We start from the raw sequence: 19,990 nt of genomic DNA on the forward strand, positions 1-19,990 counted from the left end.
GCTACACATGAGATATGAAACACCGTGGGGTCTCAGAGGTACAGTTTTGGGGACTGAGGACAAGTGACTTCTCAGCTAAAGGTATGGCTGCGGCAGGCTTTCTCGGTGCCTAGGCCCTAGAGTTTGTTTAAAATGAAGCCTCCTTCAAATGGGGCCCCAGGAATCTGTCTTTATAACCAGCATTTCAGGGGGCGTTCATGCACTCCTGAAATTTGAGAACCCACGAGTCAGAGGCCACCTTTGAGGCAGTCCTGAGGTGGTCAGCAGGGTATTCCCAGGACACACAACCTTCTAGCCTGGGCTGTATTCTCAACCCTGATGCGTGTGGGAAAGTCTGGAGAACTTTCATGACTTCTAAAGTCTGAGCCCCTCTTGAGCTCAAACCACTGAAGCAGCACATTTGGAGGAGGGGCTCAGTCTTATTTTTCAAACCTGCCTAGAGGATTCCCATGTGCTGTCAGAGTTAAAAACCACTGCTCTGAGGCTCTCCCAGGGCAAGAACTTCACCTGTTTCCCTGGAATGCTTCCACAAGCTAGGGTCTCGCAGTACTCACGGCAGGTATTCCCTTCTGACTTGTATTGGCTGCATGCACTGCCCTAGTACCTGGGGCTCTAGGGATCAGGTGCCAGCTCAGAACAGATCAGGACCATGTCAGTCAACCTTATATCCCAAGGACTCAGTACAAACAGTGGTGCTTCTGTCATTAATAATAATAGCCCCTAATATTTATTGTGCATTTACCCTGTGCCAGACGCAGATGTGAACTCCTCTAATCTTCATGGTAACGTTATGAGGTAGATACTATTATCAGTCCTGTTTCCAAGAGGAAACTGAGTCACAGAGAGGAATAACTTGCCCAGGGTTTCAGATGTGGGATTCTACTGGGACTAGAATTCAAACCCAAGCCATCAGGCTCGGAGCCCTCACTCATCGTCACTGTTCCACACCACCAAGTAAACGCCTGCTGAACAGTGAATTTGTGGGCGAGTGAAGAATATTTAGATTATGTCACAACTTGGTAGCTGCGGGGCCTGACATTCAGTAGGTGCTCTGTGAATGTTGAAGTATAAATGCTCCTATTTTGGTAGGGCCCTGGGACGATGAGAAACCAAGACCGAACCCTCTTTCATGCTTTCTCCCTCTCGCCCATCCCAGCCCAACTTCTCTCCAGCACAAACAGCAAAGCCAAAAATAGCCATCTAATGACGTCAGAGGAACAAGGTCATCTGAAAACTGCCCATGGCCACTGGATACCTCCCTATAGGATCATGTAGCAGGAGGGTACCCCAGGCTGGTGCAGCTGTTCCAAGAACAGGAAATGTCCCAGAAGCAGACTTGGAAGCACCGCCTTCCAAAGGCAGGGCCCGTGGGGGCAGGGGGACAAACAGAAAGAAGCAAGACTAAAGGGCAGAGTGCAGACCCTGGAGAGGAGAGGAATCGGAGTTTACCTGCAGGAAGAGTCACTCCCGGCACACAATCCCAGGAAATGGCTCCAAAAGCGGGGAATGCATGTTCTGTCCTGGTGCACCGGTTGGCTTCCTGGCCTACCCCTAAGCTATTTATAACTCTCCAGGCCCGTCTGCTGAACTGGGTTACCACATGAGCCAGGGGGTGCGTGACAAGCTCTGAGAGACTGCTGCAAGAAGAGGGTCGCATCTGGGATGGCAATGGGGGTTTCAAATAAAGGATGAGTGGCCTGGGACAAAGCACCTTCAGGCTGCACTCACTTGGCACTTCGACCACTCTGGCTATCATTCAGGTCTGCTGAGGCTTGTGACTTAATTGACCGGCAGCTGCCGCATCCCGGACAGGAACGCAAGCATCCAGCTTGGTCTGAGGAGAAGCCTGCTGGGTGAAACTGAGGAGAGAGAACCCCGCCTGCTCCCAGTCTCTGGGAAGCATAGCAGGAGGTTCCCACAAGCAACATCAAGAGTTCAATGAGGGCTCCAGCCCACAAGCTTGCTCCAAAGTCCTCAGTTGCTGGCCATGGTGGGTGATAGAAACAATCTCTTCTTCACCCATGGGGCTCTTGATCAAGTGTCACTCGGCTCCCAAAAGAGCTAGGCCCTGTCCTCCAGGAGCTCCTGAAAATGTCCATCCATCCTCTCATGGGATGTAACTGGTGTGGTGCAAAAGGCACTTGAGGGCACAGACCTGGGTCAAATTCTGACTCTGCCACTTACCAGCAGTGTGACTTTGGGATAGTAACTTAAACTCAAAGCCTCAGTTTTCCTCATCTGTCTTATGACTTGTTGGAAGGACATATGGAAAAGCATTCTTCCATCTTCTGGTAATGGAGCCTTGGCTAAGGAGATAAACACTCAAACTCAGCAGCTCTCCTGGGTAACATGAACAGGCTGCACAAATGTGACTCTCCAGGGAGCTCAGAGGGGAGGCATGTTCCTGCTGTCCACATGGGCTCTAGGTTTGGCCTGGATACTGAGGGTCACAGGAGAGAATGGCTGCAGATTTCCTGATTCATAGGGAGCATTGAGTTGGGAGTCCTGTTGTCCACTAGGACATCTCCTGACACAGTGGTCCTCACCCATGGGGGTACCTCACAGCTCTCTGCAGGGCTTGTTAAAACACAGTGCTGGGCTCCATGTCCATAGTGTCTAATTCAGGGGGCTGGAGAATTTGCATTTGTAGTACCAGTGATGCTGATCTGCTGGTCTCCAGGCCAGCCTGAGGACCACCACCCTAAAGAAAAGTTCCCCAACTCTAGTGGCTGAGCTTTCAAGCCTGCCAATTCCTACCCATTTTCCTGGGGCTGTGAGTAGGAGTGTTTTGGTTTGTGTGTGAGGAAAACACAAAGACCCTGTGGTCAGTATAGCTGCTGCTGCTGCTGCTGCTAAGTCGCTTCAGTTGTGTCCAACTCTGTGCGACCTGAGACGGCAGCCCACCAGATATAGCTAGGGAAATGAACAAAAAGTTGTTTAGTGAAGGTGGGAAGATACTAACAACCCCTCCCAACTCCTACCTGCTATGTTGCTTCACGTATTAGTTTTCTATACTTGTAGTAACAAATTACAAGAGAGAAAATGGCTCATGTGCAAATAAGAGTCACAGAGGCTACAGTATAGACATCAACCTCCGAACCAGTGAGAATGGGATTCTACAAGCTCGACTAAACTTCCTTGCCTCTCTTGCTTATGGCTGACTAGTAGCTGCTGGCCCTGTCCTGTCAGGCTGCTAGCTTCAGGTAAACTGCAGGGGCCTCTGGTGACACATACTGACAATTAATATTGAATATACAACTCAAGCAGGGTCACACTGAATCACGCTGGCCAACACAGGGATGAATGAGTGCCCAATGTGCCAGTCACTACGACGGCCCAGAGTGCTTTCTGGTCATTTTCTAGCTAGGAGCAAATTCTCATTCATGGAGCCGGAGAAAAGGTCCTTTCTAGAAACACTGTTTTAAACTTCTAAGATGGAGAATTGAGACCCACAAAATGCAAATGATACGCTCAAGACCACAAAACCAGAAGCTGTTCTCCCAATCCCCAATCTAGGATTCACTCCACTAAACAATTTTGTACTCCTCCAGAATTCTGTGACAATTATCTCAAATCCATCCAAGGTCCCTTTGATCACAAACATCATAAAAACTGAATTGCAGCAGAGAGAAATAGAAGAGCAGCAAGGCAAGGTGATATCCTTAAACTGCCTCTAACAATTCAAGAAGCTTACGTCTTGGAAAAGCCAAGGGTGGGAGGGACTTCCTTGTTGTAGTCTGTTAGAATTCATTGAGCATTCTGTGCTGTCTCTAACCAGTTCCAAGGTCAAGAGAAACATCAGAAAATATGTGTGTGTGTCAGAGGACATTATTCAGAGATTAGTCCCCTGGTGTGATCTGGGCTAGATTTCCGCTTCCAGAACAACCCTTGGAAAGTCCTCAACGAGTTAGTGCACTGGTCTCCAACATACTTCACTCAAGTCCAAATGAAATCTAGGGGCAGGGAGCTTGCTAGAAGAGCCCTCTTGCAGTGACTGAGCAGCTGACTATAGAAAAATATAAATGTGAAAGCAGGGCTATTGTGATTAAAACAAATTGCCTAGGAAAAAAATCTGAAAATATTCAAGCTGGGAAGAACCTTATTTTTCTTTCTAATTCAATCTTGTCTTTGACGATATGGAAACTGAAGTAATGTGGAAACTGAGGTCCAGAAAAGCAGAATGCCTTTTTAAAGGTCACCCAGAGTGCCTGTGCCAGAAGAGAGATTATATTCCCTGCCTCTACTCTTCCTAAAAGACACCTCATAGCCCAGCTAGTTAAGAAAGACAAAGGCGGTCCTAAGACAAATCTCAACAGCTTTGAGACAATCTACTGGGTAAATCTGTCTTAAGACACAGAGTTCCAAAACTTTAAAATAGCATAACTAGAATTCTCTTGAGAAAGGCTTTGCTAAGGGCCAATAAACTTTTTCACTGGCACCAGGGCCAGTAACATGGACATGTCAGCCAAAAGGAGCTTTCCAATTTGCAAACGTGTGTGCCAGAATGATGTCATTAACTATGCTTTTGGGAGAGACTTATATTTCCTTTGAACATTTTAATTACAAAGACTAAGTGGTTTGAAACAGCCATTTAAATTTTAGAGACAGATATAATACATTAGGGGGACAGAGAAATCTGTCTTATAAATAGCCTAGAAAAATCTTTTGCAAAACAAACATTTTCAATGGGGAGAAGTAAACTCAAGACAATGGAACAGCATGCTGCTATTACGATTGGTATTTATAGAGTATGCAGTAATACAGGAAAAATATTTGAGCTACGCTGAAAAAAAAATCAGAATACAAAAAATACATATAAACAGAAAACCACTACAATGTAGAAAAAAATTTTTGTAAGAGAAGATTATACATAGAAACACCAGTGTTGAACATGGGTGATGGGATCACGGATTTTTTTCTTCTGCCATTACCAGGTATTTTCTGAACTGTATATAATTAACAATAAATCCCAATTTTAAAAACACTGCAAAACCCAGTTGAGATTTTTGCATAGAGCAAATTCAAAGAGTAAATAAGAGAGTACACTGCAACACTGTGAGTGGAGTTTGTCAGTGTCAGGTCAGATTCAGGCTTTTCATCGCTCCTTACCAGCAAACTTGATAATGCTGCCCCAAAATGCTTTTCAAATAACAATTTATAACCACTGACTATATATTTGACCTACTGAAAAACACCCACCTTGGCTCCTGAAAGAAGCCCTGAGAACAGTGTGTGTGTGCTTAGTCACTTAGCTGTGTCCGACTCTTGGACCCCATAGACTGTAGCCTGCCAGGCTCCTCTGTCCACAAATTCTCCAGGCAAAAATACTGGAGTGGGATGCCATTTCCTTCTCCAGAATACTACCAGTGCTGAAACAAGCTGATGAACAATTCTTAACCCGTTCACACACCTGCCTGTGAGGTTCTGGGATACTAGTCCCATAACTACTTGGGTTTTGGCACATCAGACAGGTCAGTTTTTATTTCTCATTTAATAAAATTTTAAGAAAAAGAAAGAAGGTAATTGATGCCCTCAGGCTAGGCTTAATCTGGCAAAATAATTCCTGGTAAAATTTAGGATTTTCCTAAGCCCTTCCAACCGTGGTTTCTTGGAGTGTGTTAGCATTTGTCAAGCCCTTTCAAGAAGCTGATACTTTCAGCACATAAGAGCCACGTTTTGACCAGAGCCCTGCCTCTTATTCTCTTGCAAGAAAGAGAATAGCAAACAACATCAGACATTGTTTTTGATGTCAGCAATCTTTACCATAGCACTAGAGAACAGAATGGATATGCAGGAAGACAAAAACAAGGAAAAGATATGTCCCCAGGCTTCTTTTTTGTAGCAACTACACAGGCTTTGGTTGAATAACAAATTGTCCTGGAATTCTTGGCATTGAAGCAAACACGTCAGCTCCCTGGTTACGCCCTCGTCACTGCTCAAAGTACCACACACTTTAACCTTCCTGCTCTTTCCATAGGCCTGGGTTTGTCCTGTAGCCAGGAAACTTTATATGTTGTCTAAACTGAGCATCCCAGCAGGCTGCAAGGCAGATTCAGAACGCTGGCCAGTTTCTACCTGGATCCACACCACCAAGTTGTTACTCAGCCTGCCTGTGCAGAAACAGGAGCCCAGCCACGTGTCTGACAGCTTTTTTAACTGCTACTCTCAGCAATGAGGAACTTCCCCAGCAGGCAAGACTCAGAAGGGAACTGAAAAGGAAGTATATCAAGATTTACCAGAGAGGATACACAGGTTTAACCAGATACTCAGGCCAATAAGCCGTCAAGGTTTCAGCGAAGCCATGAAGAGCTAAAAGGGCAAGTGTTGCTGACCTGACCTCAAGCCCTTGGGACATCAGGTCACTTGGCCAGGATGTCACACAGAACTAGACCCCACTCCAGGTGTGCCTCCTCATCACACTAGATTCTCCTAAGAAGGTTCATACTTTCGCCAGGGAGAAAGCTAGCACAATGCCCAAGGTAGTCACATCACCCAATGCAAGATACATATGAGAAGAGCAAGGTGCACAGTGTAAATTATGATACTATGTGTGGAAAAATAAGAGAGAGCAGGTAGGAATACATCCATGCTGAAGCCATCTCTGCAAGGAAACAAACCTGGAGTACCACCTATACCTGGAGTGGGGAACTAAACACTTTCGCAGCTTTTGAATTTTGATTAATGTGACCTTCAAAGAATAAATTAAAGGGAAATGCATAATGCTATCACCTTATTATTAAAAAAATGCTCTGTGACTGTGTGTGTATATAAAAAACATTCTGGAAGAATACACACCTGTTAATAATGGGTAACTCTCGGGGAGCGGGAGGAGGGACAGTGAGGGAGACTGTCATGCTTCACACAGTTTGTACCTTTTTGTTTCCAAAAGGCAGTCTAGTCAGCCCTCTGTAACTACAGGCTCCATATCTGCAGAGTCAACCAATCACAGATCAAAAATTAAAAAAAAAAAAAAAAAATTTCCAGACGTTCCAGAAAACAAAACTTGAATTTGCTGTATAGGGACAACTTTTTACATACCATTTACATTGTATTTACAACCACTTACATTGTATTAGGTACTGTAAGTAATCTAGGGATGATTTCAAGTACATGGGAGGCTGCACATAGGTTACACCCACTTCATATGAGACTTGAGCATCTGTGGACTTTGGTACCACAGGTCCTGGGACCCATCCCTTGTGGATACTGAGGGATGACTGTGCTACTTTCATAATTTTTACTTAAAAAAGAGACATCTTCAAGGACGGCAATCTCACCTCAAACAAGAATTTCTAAATTCCTGCAGCATTTTTTCTGTCTCCTGTTACTCAGTCACATCCTATCTTGTATGACGTCTATTTGTGTACAAGACTTATCTCTATTAAATGCTGGAGCAAATGCCACTGCAGCCTGTCTACCACTTAAGCTCCACTTTCCAAGGACAAAATTCTGTGGAAAAGAACTGGTAAGGAATGAAACAGGAGTCAAAATGGCAATAAAGCAATTACACAAGGACAAAATGATCAAATTAAGAGTGAACAATAATTTTGTATTAATTAGTATAAAACACTATGTAAATGGGGAACCATGACCAAGTCAAAACAACACTGAAAACGAAGAGTCCTTCCCAGAAGGTGTGGGAATTCCAATAATCTGCATGTACACATGGGCTATGAGTTTTACAAAATTGCCAAGCCAAGTATGGCCACCAGATTTCTCAGAAGAATTCAGTACATTCCTATTAGAGGTCCGGTTCTTTGTTTAGGAAAATTCCAGGGTAGCTTGAGTATTAAAAGCAAAGCTCCCTCTTGGACAAGTCTTGAAGGATAAAATAGAACCTGAATTTCTCTGTAAAATAAAAGCAGTTTGACTTTCAGGGAAAATGGGAGCCTTTACTAGAAAAATGAAGGTCACATGAGGTGGTCCAAAAGAAAGGATTCAATACTAGACAGAGAAGAGATAGAGATAGACAGCCACCCAGAAATTCTGGGAAGCAAGGCCATCTTAATTTGAAAAGCTATTTGCTCTGAAGTAATATAATCCCTCCTTGTTGTCTCTAAGGCTGTCACACATTACCACCCTGATGTGGGTTATGTCCACAGGGGGTAATCCAGGCTGGAGCAAATGGGGTGAAAAATCCCATAGGTCCACAATTCTTGATAACACTCTAAAATTCTCAACTTGAGGGCCAGATTTATTCTTCCATCTGAAACTGAAACAATAAATGGACAAAATATATGAAAAAATGGTTTTAGATGGTACTCTACGAACGATAGCGAACTGTTAAGAGAACTGCTGATACACGGGAAGGAGAAAAGTCGAAAAGAACACGCACAGACAGGGGACCAATATATGAACAGAGGTAGAAAAACCAGAGAGGTGACAAGAAACAAATGGAAGTCCTCCTCACCCCCTGAGAATCCACAAGAGACACAAGGACTGGGGTAGACCTGATTTTTCACAGCACAAGGCCTGGAGAACTCTATCTCTGTTTCAGGCTGATACCTGAATGCCCTTCTCTACCCTCTCTCCCTCTCCAAGTCCAGTCAGTCAGCAAGTCTTGTCAGTTACAGCTTCAAAATCCATTCAGAATCCAACCGTTTCTCATCACCTCCTCTGCTACCGCTCTAGCCCAAGCCACTACCAGTCTCACCTGGACAACAGCAAGAACCTCCTTTCCTTCCTGTTCAATCTCACATGCCCCCCAGATACCCATCTCAGTCTATTTTCCACACAGCAGTCAGTCAGAGAAACATTTATCACCTGACAGAAGAGGACAGTTACTTGTTTATTGTCCGTCTCCCTTCTAAAAGGTAATCTCCATAAAGTCAAGGTCTTCTATTTCTGTTCATTGCTTATATGCCCAGAGACTAGAACAATGCCAACATATGTATAACTCGCACCAAATCAATCTTTTGTAAAGCAACTACACAAGTTGTTATGGAACTATACACCACATATCTCTAGGAAATAAGCAAAAGAACTGCCCTTTGTATCAGCCTGTGGGCCTTTAGGAGACGCAGGGATCTGCAAATCACACGTCGCTTTGCTGCCCATCACTAAATCTGCAATGGACTGTAAATAATGCTCACCGAATGAATAAACAAAAGGAATATAAAATAGATCCAACATCATATATACTGCTTAGGACTGACTGGCCTCGGCAGAATATGGATACAGCCTTTAACTCGTGGCACAGAATTAAGACTGGTACAGAGTAAGAGTTCATAAACGATATCAAGTCTAAAAGAAAATAAACTATTTCACATGAACCTAGCAAATTCTGTGCCAACAGAATACAAGGACCACGGATATGATTACCCTAATTTTTATCTTCAAGGAATAACAATTTTAGTTATCTACATCTCTACTAGTTTGTAAACAAGTCCAAGAAACTCAGTGGTTTACCTGTTCTACTAGAGATATATACATTAAGAAACATCTGGGAGGCACAAAGAAGTAAGTTACCATCCTTACCGGATGAGACCACATGGTCAAGGAAAGATTTATGAGAAAGATTTCATAAGGAAGAGTTTACCAGATGAGAAAAAACACATTTGGAGAAGAAGGCACAGTCCGTTTTGAAGGAATAACAGTTTTCCAGAGTCGTTCCTAGGAGGGAGTTCAAACAATGGAAGGATTCTGACACAGGACAGAAAAGAGCACTTTCCTTTAAGGACAGAGCCTATACTTTTAAAAGCTCCTGGACTCTTGTCTCAAAGTAGCCACTTCCCCAATAAGATGTGACCTCTAAAGGGGCTCAACAGATGTAGAAACATCAAATAACAAAAAATTGGGGCTGGGGGGAGGGAGGGGAAAAACAAATTTTATTCCAGTCCAGGTCACTGGAAGACTTAACACATGTACTGCTCAGCGTTCTGTTATCATAGGCACCAACAAGGGAAGAATCTGCCTGAATAGCAGACCTGCCTGAAGCCGGCTGATGGCCGCTTTGAGGTTCTGGTCAGTCAAGTCTCTTCCTCGTCAGGCAGTTCATGAGGCCTCCCCACTCATAGTGATGGGCTCCTTAACTCTAACTTCATTTTGCACAGAGAAGAAGAAAGAATCTCATGGTTCCATTTAATCCATGACTTAAATCTATCAGTATTTAACTATGTTTATTTTATGATTAAAATAGAAAAAGAGAGGTGGGATAAGGGCAATAGAAATTACACTGCGCTGATACAGAGGCTTAAATTCTAGTCAGAATTAAGGTCCATACTGAAGGTCAACCATCATACTGATGGTTCCAAAGAGTCTGGTTGAGACATACACGAGTTGAGTCTCATTATTAGCCACAATAATATAGGAAAACAACTCTCAATGAAATCGGGAGTCCACACTTGTCAGGCATGCTCTGCAAGGCATGGGTAGGAAAAAACCTTGGAGAAATGGATTCTCTCTATGCCCCCAGGACAAAGGTGGCTCCTGGTTTGATGGAAAAAGCAGCTCAGGTTCCCAGATGGTGTCTGCAGCTCAAAGCCAAGTTTAGCAGTGGAATCGGGTAGAGAACTTGGGTGAGACGGGCACGGTCAGGGGCTGGTCACTGGACTTGACTTCCACACCCTGGTATCTTCGTATTGGATTTGCTTTGTGTACCTGCAGAGAAAAATGTAATTCCCATTGATAAGAAGGTTAGAGAACTACACTTACAGGTGTTTTTATTTTTCTTGAGGACATTTTTGTATAGTTTTGCACATCCCAGTCACTAATTAAGAGAAGGGGGAAAAAGGCAACACAGTCTAGCAGCAAAGCATTAAGAGCTCTGGAGCCCAAGTAGATTTCATTTCTATTATTCTAAAGTGTTTTTTTTTTTTAATGTGGACCATTTTTTGAATTTGTTACAATGTTGCTTCTGTTTTTCATACTCTAGTTTTTTGGCCATGAGGCATGCCGGATCTTAGCTCCCCAACCAGGAACTGACCCCTCACCCCCCGCACTGGAGGGCACTGGACCACCAGGGACATCCCCCAAGTAGATTTCTGTTCTGGTCTTGCTGGACTCCTCAGAGGGCACCTATCTCCAGTCTGACTGTTCAGTACTGGGGTATAATGGGGGTGTACTCAATTACATCAGAGGGGAGTTACACCTTAACAATCTGTCAGAGTACAATCTTAAGCTTACTGAGTCTTAATATTCACCTAAAGTATGGACTTTAAAGCAAACAAACAAGCAAACAAAAAACTAGGAAGTGTTGCTGGGAGAAGGCATGGTCCCATCCGTTCTTAACCCTGAATCAAACCAGATTACTAAAGAGCTCTACAATATGGATAAACACAAGAGGCAGGACTCAAGCAATGAAGAAAAGTCAAAACATTTGAGGCTAGCTTTCTGAGTGTATCTGGACTGAGGATTATATCTATGTATTTTTTCATCTAATCAGCACATGGTAGCTTGGTTTTGTCAAGAAGCTATTCCCTTTAATAGTTTGGACTCTCTAGAGTCCTCCTTCACATTGTCACCTCTACCAACAGCTATATCAACTGCTGGCTTAGCTATTTTCGACAAAATCTCAATAACATGTATTTCCACAGTCATCCTTTTATTACACTAAGCATTTGAAGTTCCATCTAAAATGTTCCTCATTAACGCAGTTCATGTGACTTGCTACTGTTTTAGTGAAAGGGTCCTTAAGGTGAATTAAGCTTTCTTTTTGGATAACTAATATTTAAGTCATTATCTAGTGATAGCATGGAACGTCACCTGGACTGATATGCACTGTAACTCCAAGGAATCTGAATCAAGTATTACGAGGAAAATGAAAATACACTTGTCACACAATTCCCATGCCCTTCCTTACCTATATATTCTAATTGTAAAACACATTGGTTTCCTTATTATTCCTTAAGCCTTAAGGCAATAATAAAAATAAGTTAAATAAAGAGTCCTGGGACTTGCTTGGTGGTATAGTGGATAGAAGTCCCCCTGCCAATGCAGGGGACACGGGTTTGATCCCTGGTCTGGGAAGATTCCACATACTGTGGAGCACAACTACTGAAGCCCATGGGCCTAGAGCCCGTGCTCTGCAACAAGAGATGCCACCATGATAAGAAGCCTGCACACAGCAATGAAGACCCAGCACAACCAAAAGTATGTATTTTTTAAAGTCCTACAAATGTGTTACTGTGCACTGGCATAGCATGTGATGTTCTCTTCAGGAAGAAATTCTGACTGAATCTAGGATCAAAGATAAATGTACATCTCTCGACCATGATAAGTTTTGCAACTGACAGGTTGGTTCCCATAAAGGGCCAAAATTATGGTATAAACTTAGGAGATCCATGGATCACAATATACACATCTTCAGCCTCGTTGACTTGTCAACTTTGTCACCACCCTTGGTTTGTGTGACTTCTCATCTTCGATGCATCCTTGGAGGTTGCCTTAGATCCCTTCTGGAACAAGGCAAGGTACAGATAAACAAAACAGATGCAATCGTGGGTTAGTCAGTATGTAGGCTGCCCAGTTACCAGTTCTTTTCGTAGTCTGGCCAACTCCTCCTTCTGCTGCTCTTCCTCCTGCTGCCTGGCTTCCTCTAGCTGCTGGGCTTTCAGGGCCTCCACCTCAGCCATTCTTTTCTCCAGCTCCTGCCGCTCCTTGGCTCTCTTCTCTGTCGCCAGCTGAAAAGGTTCCTGAACTAGAGAACCAGAAAGGCCCTCTGAGTACAGAAACAGAGAAAATATTGGTGCACAAGCATAACTTGCGGAACCCTAGCCCCACAGACCCAGCAAGTGTACAGAGATGCGTGGCAACAGAAAGGCGGAGCTCAAAGGAGGCCCAAGGGGGAGAAAGGTGAAGCATGCCACATACAAAAAGTCCTCAAGTTTTCAGGGTTGTAAGGACCCCTATAAATCATCTACTTAGAAGAAAAGCAAGACCCATACAGATAGTGGCTTGCTCAAAACTACATAGTGACCGTGAGACAGATTTAGGAGAAGAATCCCACTTTACTAGAAACGCAGCTCAGTTCTTAAAGGAATCAAATGTCTTCTATCTAAGACTAGCTTTAAGGTGAAGTCCAGAAAGAAGTCCTGGCTCTTCCCTCCTTACTTGCTACTCTTTGAGCTGGGAAGTAAAATTGTTGAAATGCCAGCTGCCTCCACCCAGACGCTGTTCTGCTAAGGAAGAAACGCTAGATCTCTACACGCAAATGCTTCTGGTTGACACAGCACTGTACTGACACAACTCAGTTCTAGAAGTCTCACAATTCTTCCCCAATCCCTCAAGAACACATAAAATACTACCGATAACGGATTTTTTCTCTCGCTTAGGAACAAAGGGCTCCTGGGAGATGACAGTGTTTGGACGAGCCTTGAAGCAAGCTGCTTCTTTCTGCTGTTTTAGTTCTTCGTCCAGCTGTAAGAAAGAAAATCTGTCAGCCAAGCAACCACCAACTCTCCATAACTACCACCTCAATTACTCAAGTTCGAATGTTTCTGAACTGTTTCATCTATAAAGACAGCAGATGATTATTAATCAATACCATGGGAACACAATGACCTAAATCCAGATTGTAAAACCTAGATAGGACAAACAATCCCATTTATTCAACATACAAAATGCACATAGAGCAGCCTATAGGTGAAAAGGGATTTAGAGATTTATCAAACCAATATAAAATATGGACCTTTTCTTGATCCTGATTTGAACAATTCAACTGTTTTAAAAATGAGAGATAGGGGATATATGAATGCTATTTGTCACTATTAAGAAATTACTATTAATCTTTTTAAGTGTGATAACAGCACTGGAATTATGCAATTCTTTTAATCCTTGCATTTTAAAGTTACACATTGAAGTATTTTTGAATAAAATGAGATAGCACCTAGGATTTGCTTCAAAATAATCTTGTGTAGGCAGAAATATCCAGTATAGAGATGAGTAGGTAGAAAGTTAGATGAAGTAAGATTTTCCATGTTTTGAGCACTAGAAAACACGGTGCCAGGTTCATGGAAGTTCATTATACTATTCTTCCTTTTATATAAGTCTGAAAAACTTAAAAAAATCTTTTTATTTTGGAAAATACCCCCCACATTCTATGTCATGACTGCTTTCAAAGCAACAGTCCTACATTCTCCTAGAGAACAGTGCCAACAAGGGGCCTAGACTTAGTAACGTAGTCAATCATATCTCTTGGGCTTCAACAGTGGTGACTTTCTATAAAGATCAAGCCTGAGCCCCTTTTGGACAGATTCCAAAATAAGAGATAATATTAATACTGACAAACTTAGGGATTCAGATTTTTTTTCCAGACAAGGCAGAATCAGATCCCAACTAAACCAGCCAACAACCGATTAACTGTTTTAAATCACCTATCATCTATAAAGAGCAAATAGCACACAGTGTGTTGAGAAAACATACTCTATTGAGAATTTATTTTTATCACATAGTTGCTTATTAAAGCACCAACAGAAAAAAGTGAATATTTAATGAGCAGGTCTAGTAGATGAAATAAATGAGATCTTTAAGAATCTCCTGTCACAAAAAGAGTCTATCAGCTCTCACATTCTCCAGATGATCACTTACAAACTTAAGCTTATAGACCAAATCCAGCTTGCAATGTCTTTTTGTACAGCCCTTAGGCTAAAGATGGTCTTTATATTTTTAAAGAGTTGAAACACACAACATGTGACAGAGACCATATGTAACCGATACAATCTATAATACTTAATATATGGTATTTTATAGAAAAAGTTTTCTGACCCCTGACTACAGTAAGAGTCCCTAAAACAATCTGGTATGTTAGTTCCCAGATGAAGCCTGGTGTAGCGGGTCTACCTACTGCAACAAACCAACAGTCGAGCAATTCACATTTTAACTGCTCTCCCCATCCCCACCTGGTGCTTCCAAGTCTGTGCCTTCAGGGCACCTCTTCTGTCTGTCTCCAAGCAGAATGGCTCAACCTGGGTGGTATTCTTCACCTTCTTTTCTGGCAGGTTAATGGTGTCAAAGTGAGGCAAAGGATGTGCCTTGAACTTGGGCACCTAATAGAAAAGAAAATGTAAGATTTAAGATAAGGCCTTTCTAGTCAGAAAGCCACAGCTGCTCCAGAATATTTGGATGAATCTGAAAAATATGAAAGGCAAGTTTTTCAAACCAGCATGGTACAGAAAACTAATAAGCTCAAAAGGAAATTGAGGTTTTCCTCCCAATTTTGCCAATAACTACCAGCATGATCCTAGGCAAGTCACTTAACTTCCTTGTGCTTAACTTCCAGAATGGTTATTTAAATTACTTGCCCTATTTATACTTCATAAGGTTCTTAGAGGAATCAAAGGAAGTTAGTGATTATACAGTTAAAAGTACAACATAAGGAAGTTCCCTGGTGGTCCAGTGGTTAAGAACTGCCTTCCCTGCAGGAAACACAGGGAACTAACATGTCATGGGGCAACTAGAGAGCCCACATGCTCTGGGGCCCATGACCCACAACTAGAGAGTCCATGTGCTGCGATGAGGATCTCGCAAGGTGCAACTAAGACCTGATGCAGCCAAATAAATATACTTTTTAAAAAGTGCAAGATAAAAGATTACCTTTGAGGGATTAAAGACTAGTATTAATATTATGCTACTTATAGAAATGGAACACCCACCTCTCCTTTCTGGAGTTCTTTTATTTTCTTCTCTTTCTGTAACTGACGTTCTTTGTCCCGGGAATCAAAAGAAAAAGGGCATACTTCCACAGTTCTCCCCACTGGGATCTGGGGCTTAAAAGGCATTCCAAAATATGGCACAGGTTGAGCTCTTATCATTACTGGCTCCTCCTCTTCCTAAGGGAAAAAATTGCAGTTTAGAGACAAGATTTCTCACTCTCTCGCCTCCTCTGAATGTGAAGTCAGAAGACAATATATGAAAGAAGTCATTAAGGCAAGTCACTCAACCTCTCAGGTGTCTTAGCTTCCTTTTCTATCAAAGAGGGATACCTACCAACTCACCAACCTAAGTCATTTATTAACTCACAGGGGTACGATCAACGTGAAAGCATTTTCACAAAAAGTAACACAATTACTTTTAAAGGATCTAAAATTTTTCACAGGAAGGTTGGAAAAACTAAATGAGCTCAAACAGTGTGAGTAAAATGAAGAACAGAAGAAAAGTACTAACCAAGCATATATCCTGGCCTCTTTTTTGACCCAGCCTCCAGACTCTGCTAAAACATGTGACTGGGAGTATTTCCAGTTGCCAAACCCAGAATAGGATCAAGTAAGTTGACTGGGTTCAAGCTGGTAACATAAGATTACTGTGTATTCTAGTTTCAAATGAATCTATAAAAAGGTTTATGCTTGAGATATGCTATAAAATTACCCTAACTCTGGATATTTATAGATAAAAAGGGAGATGTAATAAGAAACTAGCCTGATCAATTGACAGTTTATATATTCCAGCTTCATGAACCATCACCACATAGTCACCTCTTTACCCCTTGGGTCAATGGAGATAGGATAGGGCAGATGTAACTACTTAGTGTGAATTTTAAAAGTCCTTCACTGAATGATGACAATAGCTCAGGCAAAATAGAGTATAGGTCTTAAAAAAAGACTGATTTTTCAATCCAATGGAAACAAACATGTTACAACCAGTTACCACTGAAAGCCAAGATGACTCATCATTGTCATTCAGTTGCTAAGCCATGTCCAACTCTTTGAAACCCCATGGACTGCAGCACACCAGGCTTCCCTGTCCTTCACTGTGCCCCAGAGTTTGCTAAGATTCATGTCCATGAGTTGGTGATGCCGTCCAACCATATCATCCTCTGTTGCCCTCTTTTCCTCCTGCCCTCAATCTCCCAGCATCAGGGTCTTGTCCAATGCATCAGCTCTTTGTATCAGATGGCCAAAGTATCAGAGTTTCCACTTCAACATCAGTCCTTCCAATGAATATTCAGGGTTGATTTCCTTTAGGACTGACTGGCTTGAACTCCTTGCTGTCTAAGGGACTTTTAAGAGTCTTCTCCAGCACCATAATTCTAAAGCATTAATTCTTCGGCACTCAGCTTTCTTTATGGTCCAAGTCTCACATCCGTATATGACTACTGGAAAAACCATAGCTTTGACTAGACGGACCTTTGTTGGCAAAGAGCCTCATACACTTACTACTTTGTTCTTGGAAGAGGAAAAATAGATGACCAATCATTCATACCCACTGTTAAGACAACTTCAGGCAAGAATGACTGCCTTTGAATTCCTCTATGTTTAAGAAACAGTAACATTTAGATTTGGAGAAGGGCATGGCAACCCTCTCCAGTATTCCTGCCTGGAGACCCATGAACAGAGGAGCCTAGTGGGCTACAGTCCATAGGATCACAGAGTCGGACACAACTGAAGTGATTTAGCATGCATGCAATGCTTAAATTGATTATGCAGAAGGAATAGAGATCCCATCCTAGGGAATCACCTCATCTTCTTTGGTGGGCATTCTGATTCTGTTCTTCAGAGCAAAGGCTGGTGACTTTGGAACAGTGATTGGAAGCTCTTTCTTTTCAGGAACACCCTGAAGGGAGTAAGCAACTCAATTAGATATCCCAGAACAATCTCAACTAGGTTATGTGATGAAATTAATACCTTTCTTAGAAGTTCATGTATCAGAAATCAAAAAAGGCTAGTTGTTATTTATCCACCTAACACTGGTATGTATTAGTACTCAAAAGGTGTATTAACATGATAGAAGATCAACAAAAAACATAGTTTGAGTTGTATATTCAATAAAAAATAAAACTCATCAAAATATTTTTTGGTATTTTTGAAAAACACCACAAAATAAACTAACGTCAATATTTTATTGCTTCTCTCCCTTTTATACCCCAATCCCTTAAAAAAAAAAAAATCAAAAAGGATTTCCAAATGTTAACTAGGGACAGAATATGGTCCATTCTGCTAAACCTATTTCACATACAGCTCTACAATAAGAATTTATATTTTAAAATGTTACAACGGCACCCCACTCCAGTGCTCTTGCCTGGAAAACCCCATGGATGGAGGAGCCTGGTGGGCTGCAGTCCATGGGGTCGCTGAGTCAGACACGACTGAGCGACTTCACTTTCCCTTTTCACTTTCATGCACTGGAGAAGGAAATGGCAACCCACTCCAGTGTTCTTGCCTGGAGAATCCCAGGGACGGGGGAGCCTGGTGGGCTGCCGTCTCTGGGGTCGCACAGAGTAGCACGCACGCACGTACCCTCAAAAGGTGAATGGAAAAAAGCACTGGGCAAGGTCTAGCTTAATTTCCTTTTGCCAAATAACTGGACAAAGAGCAAGAAGTTAACAAAAATACACAAGAGGCTTAATCTCAAGAATTTTAGAAACTATAATCAGGCATTTTTCATCTAAAAGACTGAGTAATACACTTTAAAGACTAATTAATACCAGTGTTGGTTGGCATGTGACGAGAAGTTGGCAGTCACATACAGTTGGGTGAGGTATAGGACATAAGCTGGTACAATCTTTAGGAATTAGCTATTAAAACCTTTAAATGGTCATTCTCTTTCACCCAATATTACACCCTAATATTTGACCTCTAGTTTAGTTTTTAGGTATATTTCAATATAACATTTTTAAAAAGAATAAAAACTGGTTAAATCCTTTCTTAAACTGTGGTGCATATCCACACAATAGAATATTATACGTCATCAAAAAGAATAAAATAAATCTTTATTACTGACATAGAACAGTATTCATAATATTGAGAGAGGAGGGACAAGTGGCTGAAACAAAATATTTTGTGTTTTTAAAATGTACATGTAGGAAGACAAATATATGGTATCACTCACATGTGGAATCAAAAAATTTTAAATAATATAAATGAACTTATTCACAAACAGAAACAGACTCACAGATCTCAAAAATAAACTTATGGTTACCAAAGGGGAAATAGGAGCAAGGGGATGGGGGGTGGACAGGGATAAATTAGGAGCTTGGGATTAACACACACACTACTATATACAAAACAGAAAATCAATAAGGACCTACTATATAGCACAGAAAACTCTATTCAATATTCTAAAATAACCTACATGAGAAAAGAATCTGAAAAAAATGACTATATGTGTATGTATATAACAGAATCACTTTGCTGTACATCTGAAACTAACACACTGTAAATCAACTATACTCCAAAAAATTTTTTAATAAGTCAAATCAAAAGATATCTGCATATACACTAAAAATAAAACAAAAAAAATATATAATTAATCTAAGCATAGAAAATAAAATTCGAAAAGAACACCAAACTATCAACTCTCACATCTCTTTGGGAGCAGATTAAAAGAGGCATTTAATCTCTATATTCCTTTATTCTTACACATTCAACTCCTTCAAAGATTTTCCTGCTTTGTGATTCCAAAACACTGCCAACATTTCAAATCCTTTCTGACTGAATTATGTGTATCATCATACTATGCATGTGATTCAAACGAATATATTTTAGAAAGCTGTTCCAGAAGTATTTTCTAACTCTGCTAGAGTTTACCCTCTATCATGAATCTGGCAATCTCTAGGGCTCTTGTTCTGCATATAGTGTATGACCAGATCAATTTCTTAAATATCTTAAAGACATCCTCAGTAACTCCTTATTTGTTACACCCATATCCATATGCTTCCCCCATCAGCTCTCTACTCCACTTCTGTAACTCTTCATTGTTATGCCATAGGCCACACCATCTATTGCCTGTACCGTTCCACTAGCCCACTAACAACTTTCAGCTTCTCATCTCATTCTGCGAGTCCATCTTCTTATACAGTCAAAAGATCTGATCATCTTACTTCCTGGTTTAAAATTATTTAATGGCTCCTAATGTCTACTTCGGAGAAGGCAGTGGCACCTCACTCCAGTACTCTTGCCTGGCAAATCCCATGGACGGAGGAGCCTGGTAGGCTGCAGTCCATGGGGTCGCTGAGGGTCAGACACGACTGAGCAACTTCACTTTCACTTTCATGCATTGGAGAAGGAAATGGCAACCCACTCCAGTGTTCTTGCCTGGAGAATCCCAGGGACGGGGG

The 19,990-nt window shown here is 41.8% G+C and overlaps 1 protein-coding gene across 7 annotated transcripts in view; it reads right to left on the minus strand.

Moving 5' to 3' along the window:
* Positions 1 to 7,528: 7,528 nt before the first annotated feature.
* Positions 7,529 to 19,990, minus strand: part of TPX2 (TPX2, microtubule nucleation factor) — a 56,987-nt gene continuing 44,525 nt past the window's right edge. For 6 of the 7 annotated variants that reach the window (XM_027558867.1, XM_027558868.1, XM_027558866.1 and 3 more), the window contains 6 exons: positions 17,392 to 17,487; positions 15,591 to 15,767; positions 14,838 to 14,984; positions 13,245 to 13,356; positions 12,471 to 12,658; positions 7,529 to 10,599 (listed from right to left, as the gene is read on the minus strand). In XM_027558867.1, coding sequence (XP_027414668.1) covers positions 10,489 to 10,599; positions 12,471 to 12,658; positions 13,245 to 13,356; positions 14,838 to 14,984; positions 15,591 to 15,767; positions 17,392 to 17,487 — 831 coding nt within the window. In that variant the 3' untranslated portion in view covers positions 7,529 to 10,488. The remainder of the gene's footprint in view (positions 10,600 to 12,470; positions 12,659 to 13,244; positions 13,357 to 14,837; positions 14,985 to 15,590; positions 15,768 to 17,391; positions 17,488 to 19,990) is intronic. The other variant, XM_027558870.1, reaches the window with a different exon arrangement.

Source organism: Bos indicus x Bos taurus, chromosome 13 (assembly GCF_003369695.1).
Source record: "Bos indicus x Bos taurus breed Angus x Brahman F1 hybrid chromosome 13, Bos_hybrid_MaternalHap_v2.0, whole genome shotgun sequence".
Taxonomy (NCBI): domain Eukaryota; kingdom Metazoa; phylum Chordata; class Mammalia; order Artiodactyla; family Bovidae; genus Bos; species Bos indicus x Bos taurus.